The sequence below is a fragment of the Macrotis lagotis genome, chromosome 6 (genome assembly GCF_037893015.1).
Source record: "Macrotis lagotis isolate mMagLag1 chromosome 6, bilby.v1.9.chrom.fasta, whole genome shotgun sequence".
Taxonomy (NCBI): Eukaryota; Metazoa; Chordata; class Mammalia; order Peramelemorphia; family Peramelidae; genus Macrotis; species Macrotis lagotis.
In genome coordinates, this window is record NC_133663.1 from 379,455 (window position 1) to 405,351 (window position 25,897).

The 25,897-nt window shown below is 49.8% G+C and overlaps 3 protein-coding genes across 7 annotated transcripts in view; 1 reads left to right on the plus strand and 2 right to left on the minus strand.

Moving 5' to 3' along the window:
* RPAIN (RPA interacting protein) overlaps window positions 1-6,674 on the plus strand; it is a 9,668-nt gene extending 2,994 nt beyond the window's left edge. The window contains exons 4-7 of the mRNA XM_074190489.1: window positions 5,233-5,344; window positions 5,419-5,482; window positions 5,815-5,955; window positions 6,409-6,674. Coding sequence (XP_074046590.1) covers window positions 5,233-5,344; window positions 5,419-5,482; window positions 5,815-5,955; window positions 6,409-6,438 — 347 coding nt within the window. The 3' untranslated portion in view covers window positions 6,439-6,674. The remainder of the gene's footprint in view (window positions 1-5,232; window positions 5,345-5,418; window positions 5,483-5,814; window positions 5,956-6,408) is intronic.
* On the minus strand, window positions 5,810-11,414 carry C1QBP (complement C1q binding protein). Its single transcript, XM_074190488.1, has 6 exons — window positions 11,174-11,414; window positions 8,681-8,831; window positions 8,261-8,351; window positions 7,778-7,873; window positions 7,420-7,542; window positions 5,810-6,915 (listed from the first exon to the last, which is right to left on the minus strand). Exons 1-6 carry the CDS (start codon window positions 11,397-11,399, stop codon window positions 6,766-6,768), a joined length of 837 nt encoding a protein of 278 aa, XP_074046589.1. The 5' UTR covers window positions 11,400-11,414; the 3' UTR covers window positions 5,810-6,765.
* Window positions 11,415-12,575: 1,161 nt separating this feature from the next.
* Window positions 12,576-24,569, minus strand: DHX33 (DEAH-box helicase 33). Of its 5 annotated transcripts, XM_074190491.1 has the most exons (12): window positions 24,342-24,569; window positions 21,861-22,021; window positions 21,350-21,577; window positions 21,087-21,257; window positions 20,440-20,625; window positions 19,941-20,052; window positions 19,138-19,297; window positions 18,899-18,987; window positions 18,676-18,806; window positions 18,330-18,533; window positions 17,637-17,723; window positions 12,576-15,489 (listed from the first exon to the last, which is right to left on the minus strand). In XM_074190491.1, exons 1-12 carry the CDS (start codon window positions 24,547-24,549, stop codon window positions 15,181-15,183), a joined length of 2,046 nt encoding a protein of 681 aa, XP_074046592.1. In that variant the 5' UTR covers window positions 24,550-24,569; the 3' UTR covers window positions 12,576-15,180. The 5 variants fall into 5 exon arrangements, with proteins under 5 accessions (XP_074046592.1, XP_074046591.1, XP_074046594.1 ...); XM_074190490.1 differs by lacking the exon at window positions 24,342-24,569 and having other exon boundaries at window positions 21,861-23,983; XM_074190493.1 differs by lacking the exon at window positions 24,342-24,569 and having other exon boundaries at window positions 21,350-21,645; window positions 21,861-21,947.
* Window positions 24,570-25,897: the final 1,328 nt, after the last annotated feature.

A 25,897-nucleotide genomic window follows, 5' to 3' on the forward strand; every position in this document is an offset into this window, starting at 1 on the left:
ATTTGAATTTAATGGAATCTTGGCAGTCTGTCGAGTGATGGAAGGGATGGCTTGAAAAACCCCTGAAGACAGTGAAGTGAGCAGAATCAGGATAACAAATAAACTCAACAGAGTTCTGATTTGAGTGAACAGACAAGATTCCTTCTAGAGGATCAATGATCATGCAAGAACTCTACTTGTGATGTGAGAAGATGTCTTTTTGGGGGCATGAGTTGACTTTGTTAGTGGAGAGGGTTAAGGATTTGGAGGCATAGAACCCTCTTCTAGCACCATCTCCCCAGTGAGATTTTTTTCAGGAGTTTCTGTTCTATTAAATTTGTCAGAAGCAATCGAACCTCTTCTATGCCTCACTTCTGGGCTAGGTCACTAGCTGCAGCCAGCTGTGCTTTACTTATTGATAGGCTTGCTACCCAGTGAGTGGTCCAACAGTATACCCTCAGGTGGGCATGTGGTGTGCAAGGTTCCTACTGCTGTTTGGAAGCATGCCCATGCTCACTGTGACGCCGTCTTCAAAGATGCTTCCGTGGGAGCATCTGTGTCCCTTGCTTCTGTTGCTATTCTGTCTGTGGTTTCTTATCTTCGATTCTTGGATGATCTTGTCATGCCTAGGCCAACAACTTGTTGGAAGTCATCCCTTACAGTATAGAGAGTATTGCTCTACTAAGTCCTACTTTTCTATCTAATCAAATGTGGATAATAGTTGGGTTTGGATTAATAGTCCTGGGGACAATCACTGATGAAGGGCTGAGGGCTCATTTCTCATTTTCATCAAAGCTACCTGGGATGCCTCTACGAGAAACTGTTGAAGTTTATTTAGAGAGGCTGATGTTAGTTTGATCATCTTTAGCAATATTTTGGCCATTTACTTTTGACTGGACCTGATGTCATCAGCATAGGAAACAATCCCTTTGACCAGAGCAAATTGTCCATCTTGTCTGAAACTGAACCATGATCTTACTCATTCTCCCTTGGGAAACTATGTGCTTCAATGTCTATCTGCCTTTAAAATGATTACCTCCTGAATGGATTTCTCTTATATAAACCCTTTGCTTAATTCAGGCATTCTGAACAAACAACATCTACTAATGCTGCCTCCTGAGTTCTTTGGGCTGGAATTGTCCTAAAAAATAGCTATCCCCAGTCCACTTCTTGTCTCTGAAGTTGTCATCCTTCCTTGTTTCTTTTTTTTATTGATATTTTTCCAATTACATATTATGAAAGTTTTTCAACATTCATCCACATGCATATGCATATTTTTAAGTTACATAATTTCCTTCTATCCTCCCTTCCCACCCCTCTCCCCTTAGTGGCAAACAGGTGAATGTTAATACAATCCCATTTGTGTTTAACATGTTTACAGATTGGTCACTTTTAGTGTGAGGAATTGGGATTAACCGTGAGTTAGGAAAGAAATACATAAAAGAGATTTTAAAAAGTGAATGTAGTGTTCATTCAGATTCTGTCTGTAGGAATTTTTGGTTTCCTTTGGTTTTTCTTCCTCCAGATGTCCATAGTTGGTCTCCAAGGGTTGTCCAAGCTCTCTGAACTGCTAAGGAGGTACATCATCTGTCAAGGTTGATCAATTTCAGTGTTAATGTGCACAATGTTCTCTTGGTTCTGCTTCCTTTGCTCAGCATCAGTTCCTGTAGTTCATTCCTTGCTTCTCTAGAGTCCCAACCATTCATGGTTTCTTACAGAACAGGACCGACCAGCCTTAATTTTAAAAGTTTTTATTGGTGCAGCTCGGTGGTGCAGTGGATAAAGTACTTGTCTTGGAGGACTTGAGTTCAAAGCCAGCCTCAGACACTTAATAATTACCTAGCTGTGTGATCTTGGACAAATCACTTAACCCCATTGCCTTGCAAAAACTAAAAAAAAGAAAACCCACAAAAAAAGTTTTTATTGAAACAATAGGCAGTGTATTTTGATGTGTTATTTTAGTGAGCTCTGTGGTAGCTTGGCTTTGTTTACTAAAGCATTTAGTAAACCCACAGGACAGACTATAAAATTGCATTGTGGGCCTTATTTTGGTCAGCCCTGTTGTAAAGCAATAGTACTCCACAATAGTCTATACAGCATAATTTATTTAGCCATTCCCTAATTGTCAGGCATCCCCTCAATTTCCAATTCTTTGCCAGTACAAAAAGAGGTGCTATTAATATTTCAGAGAATAGGGAACTTTTCCCACTTTTTTTATGATTTCTTTCACATATAAGCCTAGTTTTGAAATCGCTGGGTCCAAGGGTATGATCAATTGTATTGCCCTTTGGGCATAGTTCACATCACCATACAGAATGGTTGGATCAGTCCACAACTTCAACATCCTCTCCAACAGTGATCATTTTCCTTCTATTGTCATTTTGGCCAATCTGATAGGTATGAGGTGGAACCTCATAGCTGTCTTAATTTGTATTTTTCTAATGAGTAATGATTTGGAGCATTTTTATACGTTTATGTATAGCTTTAATTTCTTCATTTGAAAACTGGCTGTTCATATCCTTTGGCCATTTATCAACTAGGGAATGACTTGTAACCCTAAAAATTTAATGCAATTCTCTATATTTTAGAAATGAGACTTTTATCAGAACCCTTATCTGTGAAAATTGTTTCCCAGCTTTCTGTTTTCCTTGTAATTTTGGCAGCATTGGTTTTATTAGTACAAAAACTTTTAAATTTAATATAGTCAAAATCATCCATTTTGAAATTTATAATGCCCTCATTTGCTTGCTTGGTTATAAATTTCTCTCCTTTCCATAGACCTAACAGAGAGTATTGATCTGTAAATTGGTCTATGATATTGAACTTTATGTCTAAATCCTGTGCCCATTTTTTACCTTATTTTAGTATAGTTGTGAGATGTGGATCTATGCCTAGTTTTTGCCATACTATTTTTCCGTTTTATCACAAAACTTTTGTCAAATAGTGAGTTCTTATCCCAGAAGCTAATGTCTTTAGATTTGTCAAACAGATTACTGCAGTCATTTACTGTGGTTTCTTTTGAACCTATCCTCATTCACTGGAACATTATTCTATTTTTTTAATCACTACCAGGCTGTTTTATAGTATAATTTTAGATTTGGTAGAGCAAAGCCACCTTTCTTTACATTTTTTTTCCATCAGTTCCCTTCATATTCCTGCCCTTTTATTGCTCCAGATGAATTTTGTTACTACTTTTTTTAGCTCAGTAAATAGTTATTTGGTAGTTTGATTGGTATGGCACAGAATAAGTAATTTTGGGTAAAATTGTCATTGTTATATTGACTCGACCTAACCATGAGCAATTGTCATTTTCCCGAATATTTAGATTTGACTTTATTTTGTGTGAGAAGTGTTTTGTAATTGTAGTCATACAGTTTCTGGGTTTGTCTTGGGAGGTAGATTCCCAGGTCTTTAATGCTGTCTGCAGTAATTTCTCTATCTCTTGCTGTTGGGCTTTATTCGTCATATATATAGAAATGCTGATGATTTCTGTGGGTTTATCATGCTACTTTGCTGTATTTGTTACATGAGGGTTCTCTACGTATACTGTCATATCCCCCTCATTGTTGATTCTGCTTCCTTCAATTTCTTTTTCTTCTTGCTAAAGCTAACAGTTCTAATACTACATTGAGTAGTAATGGTGATGTTGTGCATCCTTATTTCACCTCTGATCTTATTGAAATACTCCTAATTTATCCACATTACTTATAAAATTTGCTGATGGTTTTAGATACTCTTTATTATGTGAAGGAAAACTCCATTTATTCCTATACTTTCTAGTGTTTTTTAATAGGAATGGATGTTGTATTTTATTAGAGGTTTTTTTCAGCATCTATTGACAATCATGATTTCTGTTGGTTTTGTTATTGATATGTTCAATTGAGTGTTTTTCTAAAATTGAACCATGCCTACATACCTGGTATAAATCCTACCTGATTATGGTGTATTATCCTAGTAATAACTTGCTGTAATCTCTTTGCTAAAATTTTAAGATTTTTTCGTTGATGTTCATTAGGGAGAGATCGGTCTATACTTTGTTTTTCCTGGTTTAGGTATCAGCATCATATTGATATTATAAAAGGAATTTGGCAGAACTCCTATTTTTATTTTTTATTTTTTTAGGCTTTTGCAAGGCAAATGGGGTTAAGTGGCTTGCCCGAGGCCACACAGCTAGATAATTAAGTGTCTGAGGCCAGATTTGAACTCAGGTACTTCTGACTTCAGGGCTGGTGCGCCACCTAGCCACCCTGGGAACTCCTATTTTTTAAAAATAGTTTATGTAGAGTAGGGATTAACTGTTCCTTTAACTTTTGGTAGAATTCACATTCAAATCCATCTGAACCTGGAGACTTTTTCTTAGGGAGTTTATTGATCATTTCTTCATTTTCTTTTTCTGAAATGGGGCTATTTCCTCTCTCCTCCCATTTGGGGATGAAACTGCCTATAAGAGAACTTCAAAAATAAAATAAAATAATTTAAAGTTAATATTGAACATTAGTTGAGTGAATGTTTATTTTTAAATTCAGTCTGTAATACACTCTCTCAGTTCCTCCCTATCAGTCTTTTGTCTTTTCATTCTTATTTTTACTTTTAGGGTTTTTTTTTTTTTTTGCAAGGCAATGGGGTGAGGTAATTAAGTGTCTGAGGCTGGATTTGAACTCAGGTACTCCTGACTCCAGAGCTGGTGCTCAATCCACTATGCCACCTAGCTGCCCCCTCTTGTTTTTACTTTTAAATAGTCCGTTAGTTTGTTCTTCTGGTTTTGCTTTCTCCCCCTTAAAAATCTCTTTTTCCAAATTACTTTCTATTCTTCATACTGTAGGTCTTTTAATTACATTCTAGTAGTCTGAGAATGGCACATCTCCCTTCTTGGGCATTTCAGTTGCCTTGCAGTCTCATATAAAATTGCTATCTGACTAGAGCTTTAAGGGAACACACCAGGCATGGAGTTAGCAAGTCTAAACGAACAGTGATTTCTGTATTGGCCTCCACACTGCTGGATTAGCCTTCAAAATAGCTTTATCAGTTAGAGAATATGTCTGAATTCCCCTGGCCCCACTGACATGGAGCTTCCTTACTCTTTGCTAGAGCTTGTGCAGCCCAGCTGTGAAGAGCCTTCCCAATTGTGTTCCTCCTGCCCCTGGAGACTTGGAGCTTTCTTTGTTGCAATGTCATCAAACAATTTTTCTGCATCAGGAGAGCAGAGCATTATTGCCTTTAGACCACATGTTGTAGCTTTCTTTTCCCTTTTAGAACAAGCTTTCATTGAGGAGTATGAAAGGAGTCTGCAGTTTGATGATAAGTGTCTCTGGGCCTTGCTGGAAGGGCTGCAGATGGATGGGCTCATCTGTCCAGTGTGTTCAAGGTAAGAGACTCTGTCTTTAGGCCAGCAGGTTCAGACCACACTGACCCAGCTTCTGAGAATGGGTCCACTTCCAGGTACAACTTGACTGTGGTGAGAGGGATGGTCCTGTGTCAGTGTGGCCTTCGTCTTTTTTCTCAGGTGAGTCGTCCCCTCTTGCAAGGACATTCAGTTACTGGCTTGACTTTGTACAGAATTCCTAATAAATTAGGACTGGCAAAATCACCCGTTTCTAGTTAGTTAGCAGGCATTTGTTTTAATTAAAAGCCAACTGTACCAAGCACTAGAGTCCCTTCACTCTAATGGGAGGGAGATATCTAAGAAGGAAGAAAGATAAAGAATGATGGGGGCAAGCAGAGGCATTCTGGAACAGAGTTGTGGTTTCTTTGGAGAGAGAGAGGGAGGGAGAGCTTGACTTTTTCAGTAGAATACAGAAGGCAGGAATTGTTTTCCTTCATCTTGTACCTCCTCAGGCTCCAGAGCTGACAGAACAGAGCTTTCGAGTCCTTTTAGAAGAAAGTGTGAACAGACACAGTGAGTTGTGTGCCCACAGGCCTGAGTTTTCTTTCATGAGTGGAACAGAAGAAAGTTCCAGTCTTTTCCTGAGCTGTGCGGTAAGCTTTGCCTGGTTGTGCTGGAAGCCTTCTGCTCCAGAGGGAGGCTTGGCAGGACTGCTGTTTTCTCGGGGTGCATCACCCAGAGGCTGGGTACAGGCAGGAAGGGAAAAACTCCAGATGTAACTAGGAAGACTGGGGTAGGACAGTTCCCTGGCAGAAGAGCTGGATCAGAGACCACCAGCCTGCTCGGTTCCAAGAAAAGAGGGGGTGGGGTGAGGTCAGCCTGTGGCCTTTAGGCTGACTGTACTAAGAGACCCTCTGACTTCTTGACCTTACAAGGAGACTCTGGTGGGACATGGGGGTGAGGATGGGAGCAAATGTTGGCAGTAATTGTATTGGGTGACTTGGACTCCTCAGAGACCCTGGGGATGTACAGTCACCTGCCATGCTGTGCCCCCCCCCCCCCATTCTAGGCCTCTCTAACTCTAGCATGTTCTTTTCTGTGCACAGGTGTGTGATACTTTGACTGTGCTTCTTTGACAGCCGTGGAATGAGTCCTTCCTTCTTCCTGAGTTGGGGGAATGTGTGTGTGTGATATTTCAGTAGACAATTATTTATTTCCAGGGATGGGGAATGTGTTTGAGCAGGGGGGCTGAGAGGAGCCAGGACTAATTACAGTGCTGGAAGGGTCCAAGCAGTTTTTTATTTTCTTCATTCTGTGGTGGTGTACAAAAACACTAGGAGAGCAAGTAAATAAAAGTGGGTTAGGAACATAATTGATATTTATGTCTGCCAGTATTTTAGCTGACTTTCCCATGATAGCTTCTAGATGTTCTAGGTCCACATGGTCTTTCTGCCTCAGCCTCCCTACTGACACTTGACAAAGCCTTTCAGATCTTCCAGGAAGTTGATGTATTCCTGGTGTTCAAGGGCTGTGCTGAGCTCAATGAGTTCATCTGCAAATGTGTTGTCCACCCCTCGGTCAGCCAGGAAGTCCATCAGGTGGTCATACAGGGCCTGTGAGGAGAAAACTGGTGGTTGACCTTTTCTGTATGGGGCAGGCTGGCCTCAAGACCCCTGTACCCCCAATTCTGTCCAAGTTATAGAAAAGAAGATTGTACTGGATGCTTAGAGAAGAGACCCAAGAGATGTCACAGTACAGGGTGGGGAAGGGGGGACAGCTGACCCAGGCAGAGCCTGAGTTGGTTTGTTAAGAAGCAGAATTACATCACCAGATGTAATAGTAAACCCCCCAAATGAGGAAAAAGGGGTAGGTACCTCAACCAACTGTAGAGAAGGGGGGGGAGAGACCAACCCAGGAAAGTAGATGTGACTGAGACTCATGGAGCAGAATTTCTGGTTGTTTCAAAAGCTCCCTTATTGCTGCCCTCCCTTGTTATTCTGGGTGAGTGGGAGGTCCTAGGTATGCTCACTTGCCAAAGTTCTTGCTGCCTGGGGGCTCAGTTAAATAGAAGCCCATTCTGATCCTGACAGACCCTTTGGCTCCTAGCAGGCACCTACCCAGTCCAAGGAATCTGTGTTCAATGTGTAGTTGGTATCCTTCCAGTCAGATTCACTGGTGGGTTGAAAACTCACTTCCCGGATGGAGAAAATGTCACTCTCATCCTCTTCTTCCTGTCCAACCTAAAGTTGTCAAAAAAAAGATTGGGGGACTGGGCCTGCAAGCCAATGAATCCATCTCTAAGCCCCCCCCCTCAAAATTGTAAAATAGGTGACAAAGCAGCAAGTTACTGGGCTTGGCAGGGGATGACCTCACAGCATCTCCACCCAGCCTTCATGCCTCTCCACAAAGAAATCAGGAGGTGAAAACTGATTCCATGGGGGTACCAACCGTTTCCCCATCTCCCTCGGGGCCTACCTCATCCTCTGGATAGTGGCAGTCCAAGACAAGGGCCTTCTTGGTATTGTCCTTCACAACTTCCACCACAAAGTTTGGGGTTGAAGTAAGTTCAGGCTAGAAAGTAAATTAGCTAGGGTTCACTCTTGGCCTGGCTCCCCGCCCCCCCCCCAGGCCTAATGGGCTCCTTTCCCTGCTAATGGCTCCTCTTCACCTGCCAATCCAATCCCCTTCTTAACCATGGCCTGCCCATACCAAGCACCCTGGACCAGGCTCAACCTGGGGAGCTGTTGCCTGGGAAGTCTCTGATGAAGTCCCAGGAATTGTTGCTCAATTAACCTGTTGCCCTGCTCTGTTTTGCAAAGTTCTGCACACAGGACTACACATCAGAACAAACTGAGCCTGATAAACCCCACAAGCAGCTCCATGAGTCTGGCTCTAGAGTGTGAAAGGGTCAGTGCCCTAAGACTCCTGGGGACCCTTGGAGCCTCAGGCTGAGCCCACCTCTTGCTGTTCTTGGGCTTTCTGTCCCTCTGGTGGCTCATCATCAAAGGTTGGCGGGATACTGTTGTTAATATTGAATGTGACTGTGATCCTGAAGTAGGAAAAAAAGATTACCTGGTGTGATCCCCTCCTCTGACCCCTCCCCCCCATACCAGCAGCCTCTCCAGGCCAAAAGAGTCTGTGTTTAATGCCCTGGAGGCCTCCCCCAAAATTCCCTGTTGGCTTTCCACAGCTAGTCTTGAAGGTACCCTATCTCCCTTCCCTGCCACCCTAGAGTGTCAGTATGTTTTGGGGGTCCCTCTTTGCACACTTTTCTTCCTAATTCCCCTGGCAAATGCCTTTCTGGTTCCTGGTCTGTGGTCCCAGGCCCAGACCTCTCACTTCGACTCAACAGCCTCAACCAATCCAGGCACAACTCACCTCTCCCCAGCTAATCTCCGGATTAGCTTGGCTTCTGTTCCTTGTACATCCAGTTCCCAATCTCCGGACATTTTGGGGAGAGATTTGTGTTTCTGGATTTTCCTCTCCTCTTTAATTTCATCTGTCAGAAATTCAGCAAAGGCCTTGTCTCCTAAAATAAAAATGGAGACTTGGGAATGCCACTGTTTAAATTCTATGGTGGGCTGTTAAAATTGAGGACATATTAGAGCCTTGGCTAAAACTCAACTCTCCCCTTTTATTATGTATTGCCAAGGTTGGGTTGGGTGGGCATGAGCCCATCATCTAGTGATTGATGATGGGTATGGGCAGGGCCTGGGTTCCCTCCCTGCAACAGCTGCAGACATGAATCTGAAGCCCAGAGTGGTTGCCCCAGCCAGGAAGAAATGACAGACAAGGACCAGGTGTCCCTGGTGCATCTGCACAAGAGTCCTCCTGCCTGAGGGTGGGGTCTGCCACCTTCTGACTCAGTGACCCATTTGGTGCCAAGAGGCTTGAGGGGTTCTGATCAGGACACAAATATTGGGGGGGGGACCTTGAAATCAGCCCTCTGAAAAGGAAGCTGGGAAGCTAGTGCTGATCTAGGTCATCTGGAAAGAGAACCTATATGCCACACGCCTGCAGAACTCGGAGGGACCAGCAGTCTTGTTTGCAAGCTGGAGTCCAGTGCAGATTAAAAGATGCCCCCCACCCCCATAGGTCCCAAAATTTATTTCTCTAGACTTCTGCTCCACCAAATGGGACATGAGTGCGACTGGGTTGTTTCCTAATGACTTTCTATGGGGCTGGGGAAAATACAACTCTTTTTCTTTCTCCAGAATTGAGTTTGCTCATTTAAGATGTTCACACCCTTGGTTTCGTATGCCTATACCTAGGCCTTTGCCAGGCCACTTTGTCTCCCTTTTGGCTCTGCACTCTTGTGGACACTGTTGCCTCCTCAAGAACTGTGACCCAAAGCTATGTGGCCCTAGCTGAATCCAATGGCCCAGAAGGTCTGTGCCATGGCGCGGTTGGGCAGGTGGCAACGTGGGGAAGCCTCATTTAAGAAGCTGTGAAATCCTGCTTCTCCTGGGGCAAGAAATGACTTTAACAGTGGACTTGGGACAAATTTCCTACTGCCCCCACATGAGGAATTTGCCCACCTGTGATGGATCATTAACAGAGTCCATCTGTTCTTAGGCAATAGGGAAGTCTAAGGAGAAAGGATCAACTCGCCTCTGTGGTTAGGGGTGTGGGGTACCTACTACAGGGCAGGTCAATAAGCTACCCCCCCCCCAGCTTCTGCTTTAAGACTGGCTGCGAAGGAGGTCACCTTCCACTTCTGGAAGGTACTTTTTTTGGTCACATCCCCTCAGTCCTGCTTCTGGTGGCTCTGTTCATTTTGGGGGACAGCTAGTTTATCTGTCCTCTGCCCTCCCACTCCCATCAATAGAACCAACTCCTTCCTTCAGACGTCAGTGTGACCTTCACCACCCTGGCCACCCTTTTCTGGACACTTCAGTTCATCGAGGCCCTTCCTAATGTGCGCAGGATGGTTCAAGGCACCAGGTTAAGCCTGGACAGAAAATTGAGCTTCCAGTGTCAGACTGTGGTGGAATTTCCTTTTTGGAATACAAGCCACAGCGTCCATAACGGAATGGGGTCGGCAGGGAGGAAGCATGTTCAGCTCTGGTGGAGCCTAACTCTTTTTGTGCCACTTCAAGGTCTTCAAAGAAAAAGGCAACACTCTCCCCACAGGTCTCTGTAAAAATGTCTAGAGTACCCTGCGTTCTCATCTATTGCCAAGTGAGGTCCCAGGAAGTTGGGGACAGCCCCAGGACTTCTTACCCCACAGTCCTTAGGGCTTGGAGATAGCAAAACGGTTCACATCCAGCCCCAGACACCTGCCTGGTGACCCTGGGCTAGCCACTTCACTGTGGCCTGCCTCAGTCTCCAACTGTAAAATGGGAATAATAGACATCCCTTACCTCCCAGGGGTGTTGAGCTGCTTAACAATGAGATGAGATTGAAAAATGCATAGCATCTGCTGAATAACGTTTCTGCCTTCCCCCTTCGGCTCCCCTGAAGCCAGGGTTATCTCTGAAAGGTGCTCTCTGACTCTTGGGGTGAGGGGGCAGTGCCCTCTCTACAGCACCCATTTTCCTTATCCACTGTTAATTTCTGGTTCTTTTTGTTTCTGGCAAGGCAGTAGGGGTTAAGTGACTTGCCCAAGGTCACACAGCCAGGCGGTAAGGTCTGAGGCCGCCCACGAGGCCTTGGCCGCGGCGGGGGGCGCGGGGGGCGGGGGGCGGCGCTCCGGGGCAGCGGCCCGCGCCCCCATCGCCTCCACGACTTAGTAACAATGTAACCAAACAAACCGCGACAGTGTGGCGCGGCGTTTCCGCCACGTTCCTCTTGAAGCCTGTGGCCCTCTCTGGCCCCCGGGGTCCCCCCGCGCCCCACCTGGGCCCCCCAGGCCCGGCCGCGCGCACTCACCCTCGGTGTGGAGGCCCCCGCACGTGCACGAACAGAGCCCGGGCGCGCTCCGGGGCGGCTGCAGCAGGCGCGGACGCGCGGGGCCCGGCCCGCCGGCCCCTGCTCCCAGGAGGCCTCCGAAGGCGCGCGTGGCGGCGGCCAGCGCGGGCCGCAGCGGCGGGAGGGCGGCGGGGCGCAGGGCCCGGGCCGCGGGGCGCAGCAGCAGCGGCAGCAGCAGCGGGGCCATGACCGACACACGCGCGGCGGGGGGGCGGAAGGGAGGCGCGGCGCGCGGAGCAGGCCGGGAGAAGAGCGCCCGCCCCGCCCCGGCCGGAAGTGAGCGCGGCGCCCCGTGGGGGGCGGGGCCCGGCGCCCCTGTGGGGGCGGGGTGGGGGCGGGGCCCGGCCCGCGGAGGCGGCCCGGGAGCGCTTGGGGTGATGGGACGGTTCCCACGATTCCCGGAATTTCCGGCCACGCACGCGCAGAGCGGGGCCCTGGTTACATTGTATCCAGCCCGCGGGCGGCCAAGGCGACCTTGTATCCAGTGCTCTGCCCGGGAGAAGGGGGGTCTCGGGCGGAGGGTGGGCTTGGTTCCCGTCGACCCCGGGAGCCTCCCCGGCCCGGTGCTGCCTGTGAGACTAGCGAGGACCTGGAAAAGCTCCGCCCTGACACCAGAGCCGAGCCCGAACCGGCCTCCCCACCCCCAGAGCCTGGCGCCCTGCTCGCCAGTCTTTAAACGGGGCTGGCAACCCTGGCTGGGTTTTGTTTGTGGGGTTTTGGGAAGCAGCCGGAAGAGGAAAGGGAGTGGACGGACACATGGACAAGGTGTGAGATACCAAACACGAAGAAGTAGGGTTAGGCCCCCGTAGCCGCCCCCAGCAGATGAACCCGCAAAGCATTCTCAAGCACTGAGTTTTGCAAATCAAAACAACCCTGAGACTTTACCTCCCGGCCTGTAACTTGGCAAAAATGACAAAAAATGGCCCACTCCACGTGGAGAGGAAAATGGACACACTAAGACATTCTTGGTCTGACCATTTGGGAAAGCAATTTGAAATCCAGAAATTGTGATTAAAATGTCCTCACCAGGAAGCCATGGCTGAGAACAAACCAAAGCAAAGCAGCTCATATACTCGGGTTTTGTGATAGCTAAATGGCCTATCCATGCAAAGGAAAATGACTGTGCTGTGAGAAATGTTTGTTACCCTTTGATCCAGCAAAATCACTACTAATCCGTATCCCAGAGGTAACAAAAAAGGATAAAAAACTGACATGCTCTGGGAGAAATGCAGGGCCTTGTAGGTCTTCTCAGGGTGTGGAGGGGGGGCCCTTTGAAATCCGTTACAAAGGGGGAATGGCCCAGCCAGTCACAAAACTGGGAGAGTTCTCCTAATCCCATTCCTAGGATGAGAAACTGGATTTAGAAGAAACTAGTCCTTAACTGGTCAAGCGTTTTGACCTTCTCCTTTGCATATGCTCAAGATCTTTTTGGCTCATTAGTATAGTGCGCAGGGCAGGGAAACTTACAGGAACCAATATATCCAATAGATTTGTGACCCCAGCCTATGGCTGGCATGAAGGGGCAGGAACAAAGTCTTTCAAAGTGCATAAAAGACCTTGTATGTTGGGATTTCCCTGCCCCTCTCTCCCACCATGAGAGGTGCACCACTTTGTTAAGATATCCTACTAGAAACCACCTTTATCACTCTGGACTAAGTATTCTCGAGCTATTTATAACATGTACAAAAATATCCGTAACAGTTCTTTGCACAGTGGCAAAGAATTGAAAATTGAGGGAATGCCCATCATTTGGGGAATGGCTGAAAAACTGATATATGAACGTGAAAGAATACTATTGTGCTCTAACAAATCATGAAAGATGGGACTTCCAAACAGCCTGGAAAGACTTGTGTGAACTGATGCCCAGGCTGAGGCAAAGGAGCACAATTAGAGCACTGTCCACACCAAGAGCAACACTGGGTGATTACCAACTCTAATGGATTTAGCGCTTTCCCAAAAAGGAACCGTGGCACTTAAATGTGGACCAAAGCTTTACTGTCTTGAATTTTCATAAGTTGTCTGTTTTGTTTTTTCCTAAGTTTTTTTTTCTCATTTCGGTTTTTTTTTTTTTTGCCAGGCAAATGGGGTTAAAGTGGCTTGCCCAAGGCCACACAGCTAGGTAATTAAGTGTCTGAGACTGGATTTGAACTCAGGTACTCCTGAGTTCAGGGCTGGTGCTCTATTCATTGCACCACCTAGCCGCCCCTCAGTTTAATTTTTAACAACATGATCTACGTTTAGCATGGTTACACATGTATGGCCTGTATTAGATTACTTTCTGTCAGGGGGGAGGGAGAAAAATATGAAACTCAAAACTTAAAAATAATTGAAAACTACCATTGCATGGAGCTGGAAAAATAAAATATTAAGGAAAAAAAAAACAACGCATGTGATTGATAGAGAAGCCTGAGAAGACTTCTACGAGCTGATGCAGAGGTAAGAAGCCATTATATGAGTGAACCACAACCCTCTTTAAGTGGAAATCAAAAGTAAATGAAACAAAATAAGATCAAATGGGCCTCCCCTACTGCCAGATGGGTCCCTTGGTGGAAGTGGGATGCTCATAGCAACCCTAAATTGTGTTTTCAGACTTTTTCAATGTACCTATCAACCATGCTTTGCGTTCTCTCTAAAAATGCTGAGAAGGGAGGGGACAGGAAACATGAGATACTACGGCAAGATAAACTTTAAAAGGGGGGGGGGGATGGCTCTCTGGGAAGAAAATGGAGGGATGTAAAAACAAAAAGGCAGCAATGAAAATTGGAGGAAAAAAAGGCAGGGGAGGTGGTCAGATCAATCCCACTGTGGTTCCCCAAAAGGGAGCTCTGGAGCTGGAGCCTCTGAAGCCAGTTAGTCTTACCATGTATTCGCCCAATCCCCTTCATCCATGCTAGTGATCTGAGAAATGCTCTAGGGCCTCAGAAGTGGGGTGTCCAAGACCAGGAAGTCACTGTCCCCAGAGCTAGACTAGAGCCCTGGTGTGGTCACTGTGGCTCATCTGCAAGCTCAGAACCCTGCAGCTTCTGCTAGGTTAGGGCAGGGCTCTCACAAACGATACAAGCATCTGCTACACTGAACTGTAACCTGAAACACTGGAAGAGGGTACTTGATGCTGGGTAACAGCCAAAGGCTGAGCAAGATGTCTGGAAAAGGGCAGGGGTGCTGTGTGTGCCTGTCACTGGGGAATGGCTGCTGCCTCCAAATATTCTAAAGGTCATCTTTATTAAAAGCATCCTAGTTCTAACAACTAGTGGAACATGGTGAGCATGAGAAAAAGTCAAGTCCAAAAGCTGCCAATCCCAGCCGTCTTACCAACGTCTAGCCTCAGTGACTGTGGCACACCTAGGCCAGGCTTGCTGGAAGGATCTAAGGATTGTGCCAGTATTAGAGCCTCAGAAAGGCAGTTTGTCACCATCACCACCATCACTGTCAGCCTGGGGATCACCAGCCCCACTATTAGCAATTAGAGAGGGGCAGACTGAGATGGGGAGGATACCCTCAAACTCCATGACTCTTGAAAGGAGGAGCTCGGAGCCAGGATCCCCACAGGGCCCCCTCTTCTCTCCTGCTCAGCTCTGACATGGCTCACTAGGGGCTATCTTGTCATCTCTGACAAGACCCCACCACATGCTGGCCATGCTGCTCATGCCTGTCCTGGTACAGACAGACAGAAGGATTATCATTTGGCAGTCTAGCCAAAAGGGCCAAGGGCATGCAGAGGCAGCATCTCCTTCCTAAAAAATTTACAAAAGTAAATTTATTGCATTTTCAATTAAAAACTGTATATGAATAAAAACCTGAACCAACCATGGCGGATTCCTACCCACCAGCCAGTGAGGAGCAGGGCTCCAACCTTCACTGCTTCTTTCAAAGCCACTATACAACAGTCATGGAGCTCCGCCTTTCCCCAGGCTACAGCCATAGGACCCCTCTTTCCATCCTGCCCATTTTGACCAAGGATGCGAGGCTCAGCTCCGGGCAGCCATCATCTTCCTGCGGAAGTACTCAGGGGCTGCATCATAAAGCCAGTCTGCATCAACAACACAGAGGTCCCTCATGTAACACTTGTTGGTGGACACCAGTTCATTGTAGGTGACACAAGCTGGTTTGCAGTGGAAAAGCACAGAAGATGGGTGGATAGACACAGGCTGGCGGGTGTCCACAGTGACATAGGTCCCATCAGGCTGAAGCTCAGCTGTGTTCATGAAAAGGCCGTGGGCCAGGCATCGGCGAATGTTACCCGTGTCTGCCCTTGAGGATTCGATTGGCATCGACATCTGTCCAGAAAGGAGAAAGATGAAACTTGATTCCCCCAATTTTCCCCAATAGATGGAGACTCTTCTCAGGACCCAGAATCCCAATTGGCTGGTACACAGAAGGGAAGTTTAGTTCTCTTCCTCCTCTTGCCAGCAACTCCCAACCAAAAATAGCATAAAGGGGCCATTCCAGGGAAGGAACCTGGAGAGCAGAAGTTCCTTCCACCACACTGCTAATAGGAGACATGCCCTACCAAGAAGCTGCCTCTTCAAAGGAAGTTTAATTGAGGGGGAGAGACTTGGCTAATTTAACCAAAAATTAAGTCCAGAATTCCCCAGAAACATATTAGTCTTTGAACTCACAAGACTGAAATCCCGAAGACACAGAAACAATCCTGATGAGGAGGAAAAGTGGTCTAAAGTGCTGGACAGAAGGGGAAGGACAGCAGGGGTCTGCAAACATTGAACTGCAGCCTAACCTGGGGAGAAGAAAGGCTAACAGAAGAGTAAGGCTCTTTTCGGATTCACTGAAGGACAAAGGGGATAGAAAGTGGAAGAAGACCACTGGCTGGTGTGGGCTGGAGGAGAACTGAACTGCCAGAAAAGGCAGGTATGGTCAGCTCTTATTCCCTGGCCTCACCTTCCCAGCAGGAAGAATGACCTAACCTTCACACTTGAAGGGGCAGAGGGACTTATTACAGATGGCTAGGAAGCAGATTTCAGGGTGTGAGAGAGACTCTGGCTGTCCTTCAGGAATCCAAATCAACCTCGGGAAGGCTGCTGTCAGTGATCTCAAAAAAGTATGAAAAATGACATGACCAGGGAGCTGGATGCCTTCCTCATTAGGGTCACCATGTGCGAGAGACAAGGGTGGCCTATTTATTCTCTGGGGGAGACCTGTTTACTTCTGAAGAAAAGGAAGCCAGAGCTGGGTAAGCCACTTTGCCAATGTGACAGAATTGCTTTTCTTCCATCCCAGAAGATTTCTCTAGGTGTTTGCTGACTTGTTCCCAGGGGATGAGCAGATAATGAAGTGTCAAAGGCCCTGCTCTCCTTCCCAGGCTCCAAGACTGAGACAGGGACAGCCTATGGGGATGGAGTTTCTGCACAGCTATGCCCATGGTCTCTCTGGTATCTACTCATTGGAAGAGAACCTCGCCCATCTGCTGCTGCTGGTGACCACCTGGGAACATTCTACCATTCAACAGAGACTGTGACCACTGGGTCATCCTGTTCCTGGACATCTCCATTGGAATGACATAGGGACAGTCCACTTGTATTCAAACACTACTAGGCTGAGCCTCAAACCATTTTTAGGGAAACCATAGAAAGATGCAGGCTAGAGGTTATTATTTATTGATGAGCTGAGAATTAGGGCAATGGTCAGAGCCCCAAAGAATGGTTTTCCATGGTTCACTATCTTGAATAGACTCCCAGGGGGTCTGTGACGGCCCCTTGTCCAATTTCACATCCGATGAGCCTGGGTGCTGACCTAGTCAGCAGAAGGTGCTGGATACATTCCGAGAGGAGAAAGCGTGAAGCCTTTGCCAGAGCCTTACTAAAGCATTCCCTCTGGAAAAGAGTCAGGGCTTTCACAGACAACAGAAGCACGAACATTGAGGATGAGGACAGTGATGACGCCTCCATGGTCAGGCCCATGTAGGGCCCTCATCCAGAGGAGACAACTGAGATTGGGGAAGGGCCAGGAGAGCAGCCAGATGAACTAGGGAGAATGGGAAGAGCTGACACGGGATGCCCATTGTGGTCAAACCAGAGCTGCCCCCCCAAACAAGGAGGGACCTCTGGGCAGTGTGCAATCCTCTGATGCCCAAGTGGCACCTAAGGAGTTGCCAAGTCATGGCTTACCCTGTCAGTGACACAAAGCCCCTGGCCCGAGGAGGAAGGGGTCAGTCAACAAGTACAAATGAACTAATGAACGCAGCACCTCATGGCTTCAGACTCCTGCTTAGGAAGGACCTAGGGCACACGCTTTGGAGAATAGCTGGTGGCCGTCCCTTGCTGATAGCGCTCTTGCCGCAGAGGAAGAGGTTGGCGGCGGCCATATTCACCCGCCTGCCAGAGAGCAAGGCCTGGGGTCCTCATGCCCTCAGAGGGGAGGCCAAGAAAGGGCTCCTAAGTCCCTAAGGAGTTCTAGTCCCTAAGGTTACCTTGATACAGATATCCCGGAGCTGGGCTCGGACTTCTGCCACAAGCATCATGTTCTTGTTGTTGACAAAATTCTCTCTGCACCATTCCTGGGGATGGATGAGAGAAAGAGCTAGTACAGGGGGCCATGACTCCCTGGTGACCTGCACTGGTGCCCAGAAGGTGGGCTGCTCCAGGGACTGACCACCTAGGCACCAGGGCTTTCCATTCTCTGGAGAGACAGACTTCCCTCAGGACCCTTCCTTTGGCAAGGGCCATCAGGACATGTGGGGTATGGACACAGGTGGCCAAGGCCCCACTCCTGAAATAATGCAACACCACAAATGACGTCCCCTGATGTCTAATGCCAGTGAGTTGGTCTTAGAAAGCACCTCACAGATGTGTGTAGCTGCCTGCCTGCACATGCGTGTGTGTGTATGAACTAAGGTGTGACAGATGTGAAAAGGGAACAAAACTCTTCTCCTCCCTCCAAGGCAGAGCATGGTCAATGGTGCTGTGACACAGGCCCAGGAGCAATGTGCAGGCACTTAGTCCTGCCCCAAGGCCATGGTCTGGGGCTCTGAGTGCTCAAGGGATGGCCCCAGAGGCTTCCCAGGAAGCCAGACAGGTATCCATGGGCACTTCCCAAGGCCCTGTTCCAACTCCATCCAAAGGGAAGCCAAAGGCAGGGCTGAGAGTGCCGAGGCTTCGCCTACCTTGTTCCCTCCAACATTTCTGAAGGCTCGGTACACGTTGAGCAGGGTCAGGTGGTCCCCCTCGCTGGAGACAAACTTCTTCCTGACGCACTGTACCTCATCTCGCCGGGAAGGAGGGTTGTACAGGACACTGTCCACAGACAGCAGGGAAACAATGGTCAGTATCTCTTCTGTGCAGTGGAATTTGGGGGAGAGAAGGATAGTCTGCAAAGGACAAAGGGGGAGCTGCTGAGACCCCAATCGCAAGCCTCAAGTAGTCCAGGGGCTTTAGTAAGGGGCTTTAAAGGGAAAGGCACATGGAAGTGTCTGTCTCCATCCCAGGCTTACAGTGATGGCAGGGATTTACTTTGGCAAACTTGGGCTCCAAAGGGAAGGCCGCCATCTTCCTCCCAGTTGGGGTCAGGACCAGGGGTTCGTCCTTCTTCCTCTGGATGGCTCCCAGCAGCTCCAGCTGCTCCAGAGCTGCCTGGAGATGATCTGAGGGGGAGAGAGCAGAGATAGGAGCCCGGGGTCTTCCCAGATCCAGCCTAGCCCAGAATGGCCTCAGCCCATGGGTCTTCTACACTCACCTGGGGAAGGTTTAGACATGAAATCAAAAGTGAGGACGTTTGGCACTCGCAGGGCCAAGAGCTGCAGGATGACGCTGGCCAGGTTACACCTAGGAAGAGCCCGAGCCAGGTAAGGTGCCCATTACTGACTCTTCTCTGATTCAATCAATTCACAAAGGGACATTGAGAGCAGGAGGCTGGAAATCCCAACCCAATCCAAGGAAAATACACGTGGAAGAGGAAGGGGAAATGCTTCACACCTCTGGATCTCTGGGATCGTCATCTTATCGAATTTCTCAAACTCATCTTCTGTGTAGAGGCGGTAACAGGTTCCACTGTCCTCACGGCCGGCCCGCCCCGTCCGTTGCCACGCTTGCGTCTTTGACACACGCTGGACAGCCAGAACCTCAAGGCCACTCTCTGGAAAGGATGGAGCCAGTGTGGTCAAAATCTCCAACACTCCCTGGGCTACAAACATCCAGTGCTCTATAACCAAGAGACTGGTTCTGTCCAGCCCTGGAGGGCCTCAGGCCCCACTGTGAGATGTGGCAGCCAGGTAGGAGCCAGCCCCTCTGTACCCTGCTTTCCTCCAGGAAGCTGGAGAGCAGCTGAAGGAGGACCACTAAGGTTAGTAAGGGACTTGAACCCATGGCTGAAGGAACTAGTTTGGAGAAGATTAAATGAGACTGGGGTGTGGAAAGTATGTGTGTGCGCACAGGTAGTGGGGAAAGAGAGGAGAGGTATCTAAGAATCTGAAGGGTTAGTCCATAGAGCAATTAGGATTTGCTTTGCTCTGCTTGGCCATAGAAGGTTAGGAGTAGCCATGGGGTCAGATGGGGGGTTGGGCTGAGTTAGGAGGGGCCTGGAGAGTCTGAGAATATGTCAAGTTTAGGGACCAGAGCAGAATGGACAAGGACTGAACCAACCACCTCCAAGGGGAGGTCCAGGCAGGCAGGGGAACAAGACTGGAAAAACCTTCCCTCGATTTGCCACAAACAGTGGTTTCCAGGAACTCCCCTGGGCTGGACAAACTCCCCCTGTCCCGGCCCTGGGGGATACTCACCAGGATTATATTTCTTGGCCTTGACCATGCCCGTGTCAATCACATGCTTAATGCCCGTGATGGTAATTGAGGTTTCTGCAATGTTGGTTGAAATGATCACTTTGCGAGAACCCTGAAGAATGAAGAGAGTCCAGAGGTCCCGTGAGTGCAGGCCATGATGCAGTCAAACATCAGACAGATCAAAGGTAGGTGGGCGGCAAGCCTGGGGTCACCAACCCCTAGGTCAGAGCGGCCATTCTGAGGACAGGACTACTCAGTGAAATGGCCATTTGACCACAGCTGCAGAATGTCAAGGAAGAGAGAAATAGCCCAGCAGCCAGGCCCCACCAGTAGGGAGGCCTCCCTGTCTTCTGAGACAGAGCAAGCCAAGCCTCTAGGCCTCCCCTCAGCCCTTTGCAGCAGAAGCAGCCAAGACGCAGATCAGGATCAGGGCCACCTAACCCAACCAACCATGCGAATTAACGTGGAGGTCATGCGGATGCTTGCTGCTGGGACTGACCTTGGGGGCCCCCTGAAAGACCCTGAGCTGCTGGGAGCTGGGGAGGGAGGCATACAGCGGCAACACCAGCAGTGAAGGACAGCCCTCGGGCAGGTGACGGGCTATGTCTCGACAGGCCTTGCAAAGGGCTTCGATCTCCTCCTGACCCGTGAGGAACACCAGGATGTCCTGAGAAGAAGGTGCTTCCTGCATGGGATACAGAGTCAAAAATAGGCCTCTGATTAGGTACCCAGAGCACTCAGCCCCTGCCCTCAAGGAGTTTCTGGTTTAGTAAGGGAGAGTTACCCAGGGGCATGAGAACCAAAGGTTCACAGACACCAAGGTGCTCATGGAAGGCTTCCAGGCCAGATGAGGTGAAGTTGTATGTGGGGGGGGGGGAGACCCCACTGGATTGAGAGATAGATGAAGACTGGACCCCCTAAAGCCACTGCTTTGGGTCTCCTGGAGAAATTCAAGTATGGGCCTTGGTGACTCCATGAAGGAAAAAGGAGAGGATATTCCACCAAGCCGATCTTTCTCTGCCTGGGCAACAAAGACTGTATGTTCTTAACTGACAGTCAACTCTCACCCCTGGGCTTGAGTTCCACAACCAAGATTCACCTTGCTTGGGCCCCCAGGCGCCTCCTCTGTTCCCTGCTGACTCTCACCTGATGAATCTGAAAAACGGAGACCAGCGCAGCGTGCAGATAATCACTCTGCGGCTGTTTGGTGTAGTAAACTTGGATGGGGTACTGTCGACCTTCCACATAGAGGACAGGGGCGCCACCGAAGTACCGGGAAAAGAGGTCCACGTCCATAGTGGCTGACATGACAAGGACCTGTGGGGACAGCCTGGTTCAGGGAAGGGAGGAGAGAGTGTGTGAAACCTGCCCAGGCAGCCGCAGCCCGGCCTGGCAATCTCCAAACTCACTCTGAGCAGAGGCTTCCTCAGCTCCTTCCGCCGGCGCTGGGCAGCTTTCACCACACCCAAGAGCACATCCGTATGGATGGTCCGCTCATGAGCTTCGTCCAAAATGATAAAGCTATACTTTCGCAGTAAAGCATCAGCCATGGCTTCCCGAAGCAGCATCCCATCTGTGAGAAACAGGATTCTGGTGTCCTCAGAGGTGACGTCATCAAAGCGGACAGTGTAGCCCACCTGCAAGGAGGGATGCTGAGCCAGGGCCAATGGCCCTGTGAGAACAGGCTGGACTGCCTCTTGGGAAGCTGTAGATATTGGGGTGGGAATGGGGGAAAGGAGGAGTCAGTTCAGGCCTCAGTTTCCTCAGCTGTAAGAGGAAGGCAGGTCAAGTTCATCCAGAACCTCAGAGCTATCAGCTCTCAATCATTCGGTCAGTGAGGAGGTCAGAGCATCATGACCTAGCTCAAAATGGCTGACCTGTCTAGAGAAGAGGAAATCCACCTTGGAACAAACTACCCACCAGTTTTCCTAGCTCTGTCCTCTTTTCATCTGAGACTCTGGCAGCTAGGGAGATGGCAGCAACTCGGCGAGGCTGGGTCACGGCGATGATACCCTGGCGTCCCAGGCCCGCCTCGTAAAGGTACTGGGGGATCTGTGTTGTCTTCCCTGAACCAGTTTCTCCTGGGTAATGAGAGCAGGAGAGAGCACTCATGAATGGCCAGCCCCAGAGTCTGGGAACAACATTGGTGGGTGAGTGAATGACACCAGAGTTAGAGTGAGATGCCCTTAATGTGTCAGAGAACAGAGAATGGGCAGGATTGGCCCGAGCACTGTACAGAAGTATACTGCCATACATGACTGATTTTTGAAAGTATAATTTCACCTTTTGAAAGTGTCTGTAAGACATTTCAGATGTACCAGGGAAGAAACAAGTTTCCCTAAGACTCAGGCTGAAGCCTGTGAACAAATCCAGTGGCCCCCGAGGACCTCCAGGATCAAATATAAATTCCTGTTTGGCTTTTAAATCCCTTTGTGGCCTGCTCTTTCCAGGCATCTTGTATTTTACTCATCTTGACTCACATTAGGCAGCTGTATGGTACAGAAAGACCAGAGTTCAAATGTGGCTTTGGATATAATCATTTCACCCTGTTTGCCTTGATTTCCTGATCTGTAAAATGAACTAGGGAAAGAAATGGCAAAACACTCCAAGATCTCTACCAAGAAAACCCGAAATTGAATCACAGAGAGTAAGACACAGCTGAACAAAAACTCAGTCAGCCACACTGGTCAACTCACTGTCCCATCTCCTTACCGGTCTCTTAGAATCCCTAGTTTCCTTCAAAAAAAAAAAAGCCTCAATCCCAGGACAGACATTAAGAGAGGAGGGAAGCCTGAGGTGAAGTTTCTGGAGATCTGTCCAGGCCTCTCTTATCATCACAACAGAATGACTTATTTGCCTTGGCAATCAATGGTAGAGCCTGGAATGCTTCCAGAAGCAATCCATGGACCTCCCAGTGAGGCTTCCATAAGTGTTTTCACTCATTTTCTCTTCATTCCCTTCTCTAATCCACATCAGAAATGACTATCAATGTGCTCATTTGTGCCCAAATGTAAATCAACCTATCTTTCTCTTCGATTGCCCATCCCATCACTCTCCTCACACTTGTCCCCTACTGGCTCTCCAAAAACCCTCGAGATCATCCAACATTTCTCCCTACTTTGCTCCATTCTCTAATGAAGATTACTGGTCAAGGTCTAACCAGTGCCTGATCTTTTCACATCCTGACTTTACAGCCCCTGGAACCATCCACTCCATTCCCCTGATTTTCAATCTCTTTGGCACTGATTCCTTCCCTGCTGATTGTGAATGAGCCTAGATGTCTACCAGCCTGAAAAAATATATATCTATCCCTTTTTCCCTTTCCTTTCTCAGTCCAACTCTTGTTAAAAAGAGCCATCTGAACTTGCCATCCCTTCCTCTCCTCTCACTCACTGGTGGGTCCTTTGTAATCTGGCTGCCCTTCAGTCACTGGCTTTTTCTCAGACTTCTACTTTCTTATCCTGTCTATTATCTTGGATGTAGCTGACTACTACCACATCTCTTCTGCTGGCTCATCATTCATAGCGTACCCCCAAAGATGAGTATTACCCTGAGGTTCTAGCCTGGGCCCTCTTTCCTCTGTACTCTGAGTGAGCTAGGAGGCACAGTGGATAGAATTCTGGGCCTCAACCAATTGGGCAGCAGTGGTCATACAACCTTACTCAGCCTCAGTTTCCTCATCTATAAAAATCAGAACACTCAATTCATAGGGTTTTAATGAGGGTTAAGTAAAAAAACACATGTGAACTGCTTTGCAAACCTTGTCATCATGCAAATGCTATCACACAAACCCGAATATCAGCTCCCAGATTCAATCTCAATCTCCATGTTGATGACTCCCAAGCCTCTGTCTCTGTCTGTGTGTGTATGTATATATATATATACATACACACACACCCAACCAAATTCCTGTTGCATCTCCAAATGTTCCCTGGTCATTGCAACCTGAACTTCCCAAGCAGAACTCCTTCTCTTTCCTTCCGGCTTCTGAGACCCCTAACCTAGAAGTCATCCTGGACTCCTCACTCCTTAACCCCCTCCCCGCCCCTCCCTCCCACATGGTGCCAAGGACTATCAATGCCGGCTTGGCTGCAGCTTGGGATTTCACAGGAGTCTCTCCGGTCCGGTCGGTCCCCTCCGGTCAGCCCGGCTCTGCCCGTTTCTCCCGACTCCCCGGGACCGGCCCCTCCGGCGTCTCCCCTCCGGCCCGGCCTCCCCTCAGTAAAGGCGGGCTCCGCCAGCGCGCACGCGCGCCTCCCTCCGCGGCCCGAGCCCCGAGCCCCGGCTGCGCACGCGCGCCTCCCTCCGCGGCCCCGCGGCCCGAGCCCCGAGCCCCGGCTGCGCACGCGCGCCTCGTGCGCCCTCCCGCCGGCAGGGGGCGCCGCCGGCCCCGCTCCTCACCGATGAGCACGGTGCACTCGGCGCTCCGCAGGCGGGCCAGCAGCGGCCCGCGCGCCGTGAAGATGGGCAGAGTCCGGCGCTGCCGCTCCAGGGCCTCGGCTCCGAGGGGCGGCCGGCGGCCCCCGGGCAGCATGGCGCCGCGGCTCCCGGGGACGCCGGGCCAGGCCCGGAAGCGCTTGGCCGGGGGAGGGCCGCGCTCCTCCGGCATGGCGGGACGGCGGCGCGCTGGGGGCCGGGGGCCGAACTGCTCCTGCGCGCGGAGCCCGGGGAAGGCGGGGCGGCGGGCGCGGTGACGTCGGCGGAAGGAGGCCGCGGGGGCGGCTGGGAGTTGTAGTCCCGGCGGCTCGGGTTCCCCTCGGGGAGGGCTCTTTGCCCTCCCTTCCCCCCCCAGGGGCCTCTCGGGGTTCAAAGTCACTACCGCAAGCCAGCCCCGCCCCCCCCCCGCCGGGCCCCTCCCGGCTCTGCCGCTCGGGGGCGCCCCCTCCGGTCCAGATTCAGTTCCTCAAGGAGGCGGAACCCGCCGTCGATCAAGGCGCCTCCGCCAATCAGCTCCAGACTAAGCACGGGGGCGGGGCTTCACCCGCCCCTCCTCCCTGCGGCCCCGCCGGAGGGGAAACTGAGGCAGGCGGGGTGACTGCCGGGGCCACGGGCTCGGCCCCCGGGCCGCGCTCTGCCCGCGAGTGGTTCCTGATCCGGGTCACACACCCGAATGTCAGGTCAGGAGCGGGCCCTGGATTCGGGAGGACCCGAGTTCGAATCCGCCCTTAGCCCCTGGCCAATGGGGCCCGCGCTGTCCAGCGCCCCTAGCTCCGGCTTCTTTTACAGATAAGGAGATTGAGGTAGGATCAGAACTCAGTCTTCCTCACTCCCGGCCTGGCGCCACCAAGCCAGCCAGGGTGGCCGTTGATTCGGTGCTGGACATGGGGGGCCACTGCAGGTTCCAGGGGTTTTCCTTTCATTTTTTATAGAAAGGAACAAGAGGATCCGACCTCCACCTTAGGAAGCCGTGCCCAGGCCTCACCGAGGACCCGGGCATCCCGTTAATCCACAAGCAGGCATCGGCAGGTGGTATCGGAATAGAGAAAGTGCTGGGCCTGAGTTCAAATCTTGCCTCAGACACTCAAGAAACTTGACCTTCATTTCCCTCGGTCTTCTCAGTTGTAAAGTGGCATCCTCAGAGCCCACCCCCCGAGGTCGTCTGGAGAACTGAATGAAGAACAGACGGGGGAAGCTGCCCCCGGTGGACACAACCTCTTCCAGTGATCACCATCACAAGCGAGAATGCACCCACCCGAACCAGAGGAGGGCCATCCTCCACTGGAGCTAGTCTCGAGTGCTCCTCTTGCCACACCAACATCCCCTTCCCCTTCTCCAGAAGCCTGCCTGCTCAGGACCCACGCCAGGGCCGAGATGCCACCTTCAGTCTGGCGGCCTCGGCTTCCTGCCCTGCCCCTCTCTGACCTCTGCCTTTGGGCCCCACTTCTCCCTCTCACTTTCTTTCCATCCCGGGCTCCTGAGACCCAGGTCTGTCCTCCTCCTATACCCCCTTCAGCGTG

Coding starts and splice junctions, on each gene's coding strand:
- C1QBP (XM_074190488.1), bottom strand. CDS start 11,399: ATGGCCCCGCTGCTGCTGCCGCTGCTGCTGCGCCCCGCGGCCCGGGCC. Junction 8,832..11,173: donor CGGGGGCCTCCACACCGAGG/GTGAGTGCGCGC, acceptor TTTTTATTTTAG/GAGACAAGGCCTTTGCTGAA. Junction 6,916..7,419: donor ACACAGATTCCTTGGACTGG/GTAGGTGCCTGC, acceptor TTCTCCTCACAG/GCCCTGTATGACCACCTGAT.
- DHX33 (XM_074190490.1), bottom strand. CDS start 22,394: ATGCCTGGAAAGAGCAGGCCACAAAGGGATTTAAAAGCCAAACAGGAA. Junction 20,053..20,439: donor TCTTTCAGGGGGCCCCCAAG/GTCAGTCCCAGC, acceptor TTCATTCTTCAG/GGTTCTCGCAAAGTGATCAT. Junction 18,988..19,137: donor ACGATCCCAGAGATCCAGAG/GTGTGAAGCATT, acceptor GGCTCTTCCTAG/GTGTAACCTGGCCAGCGTCA.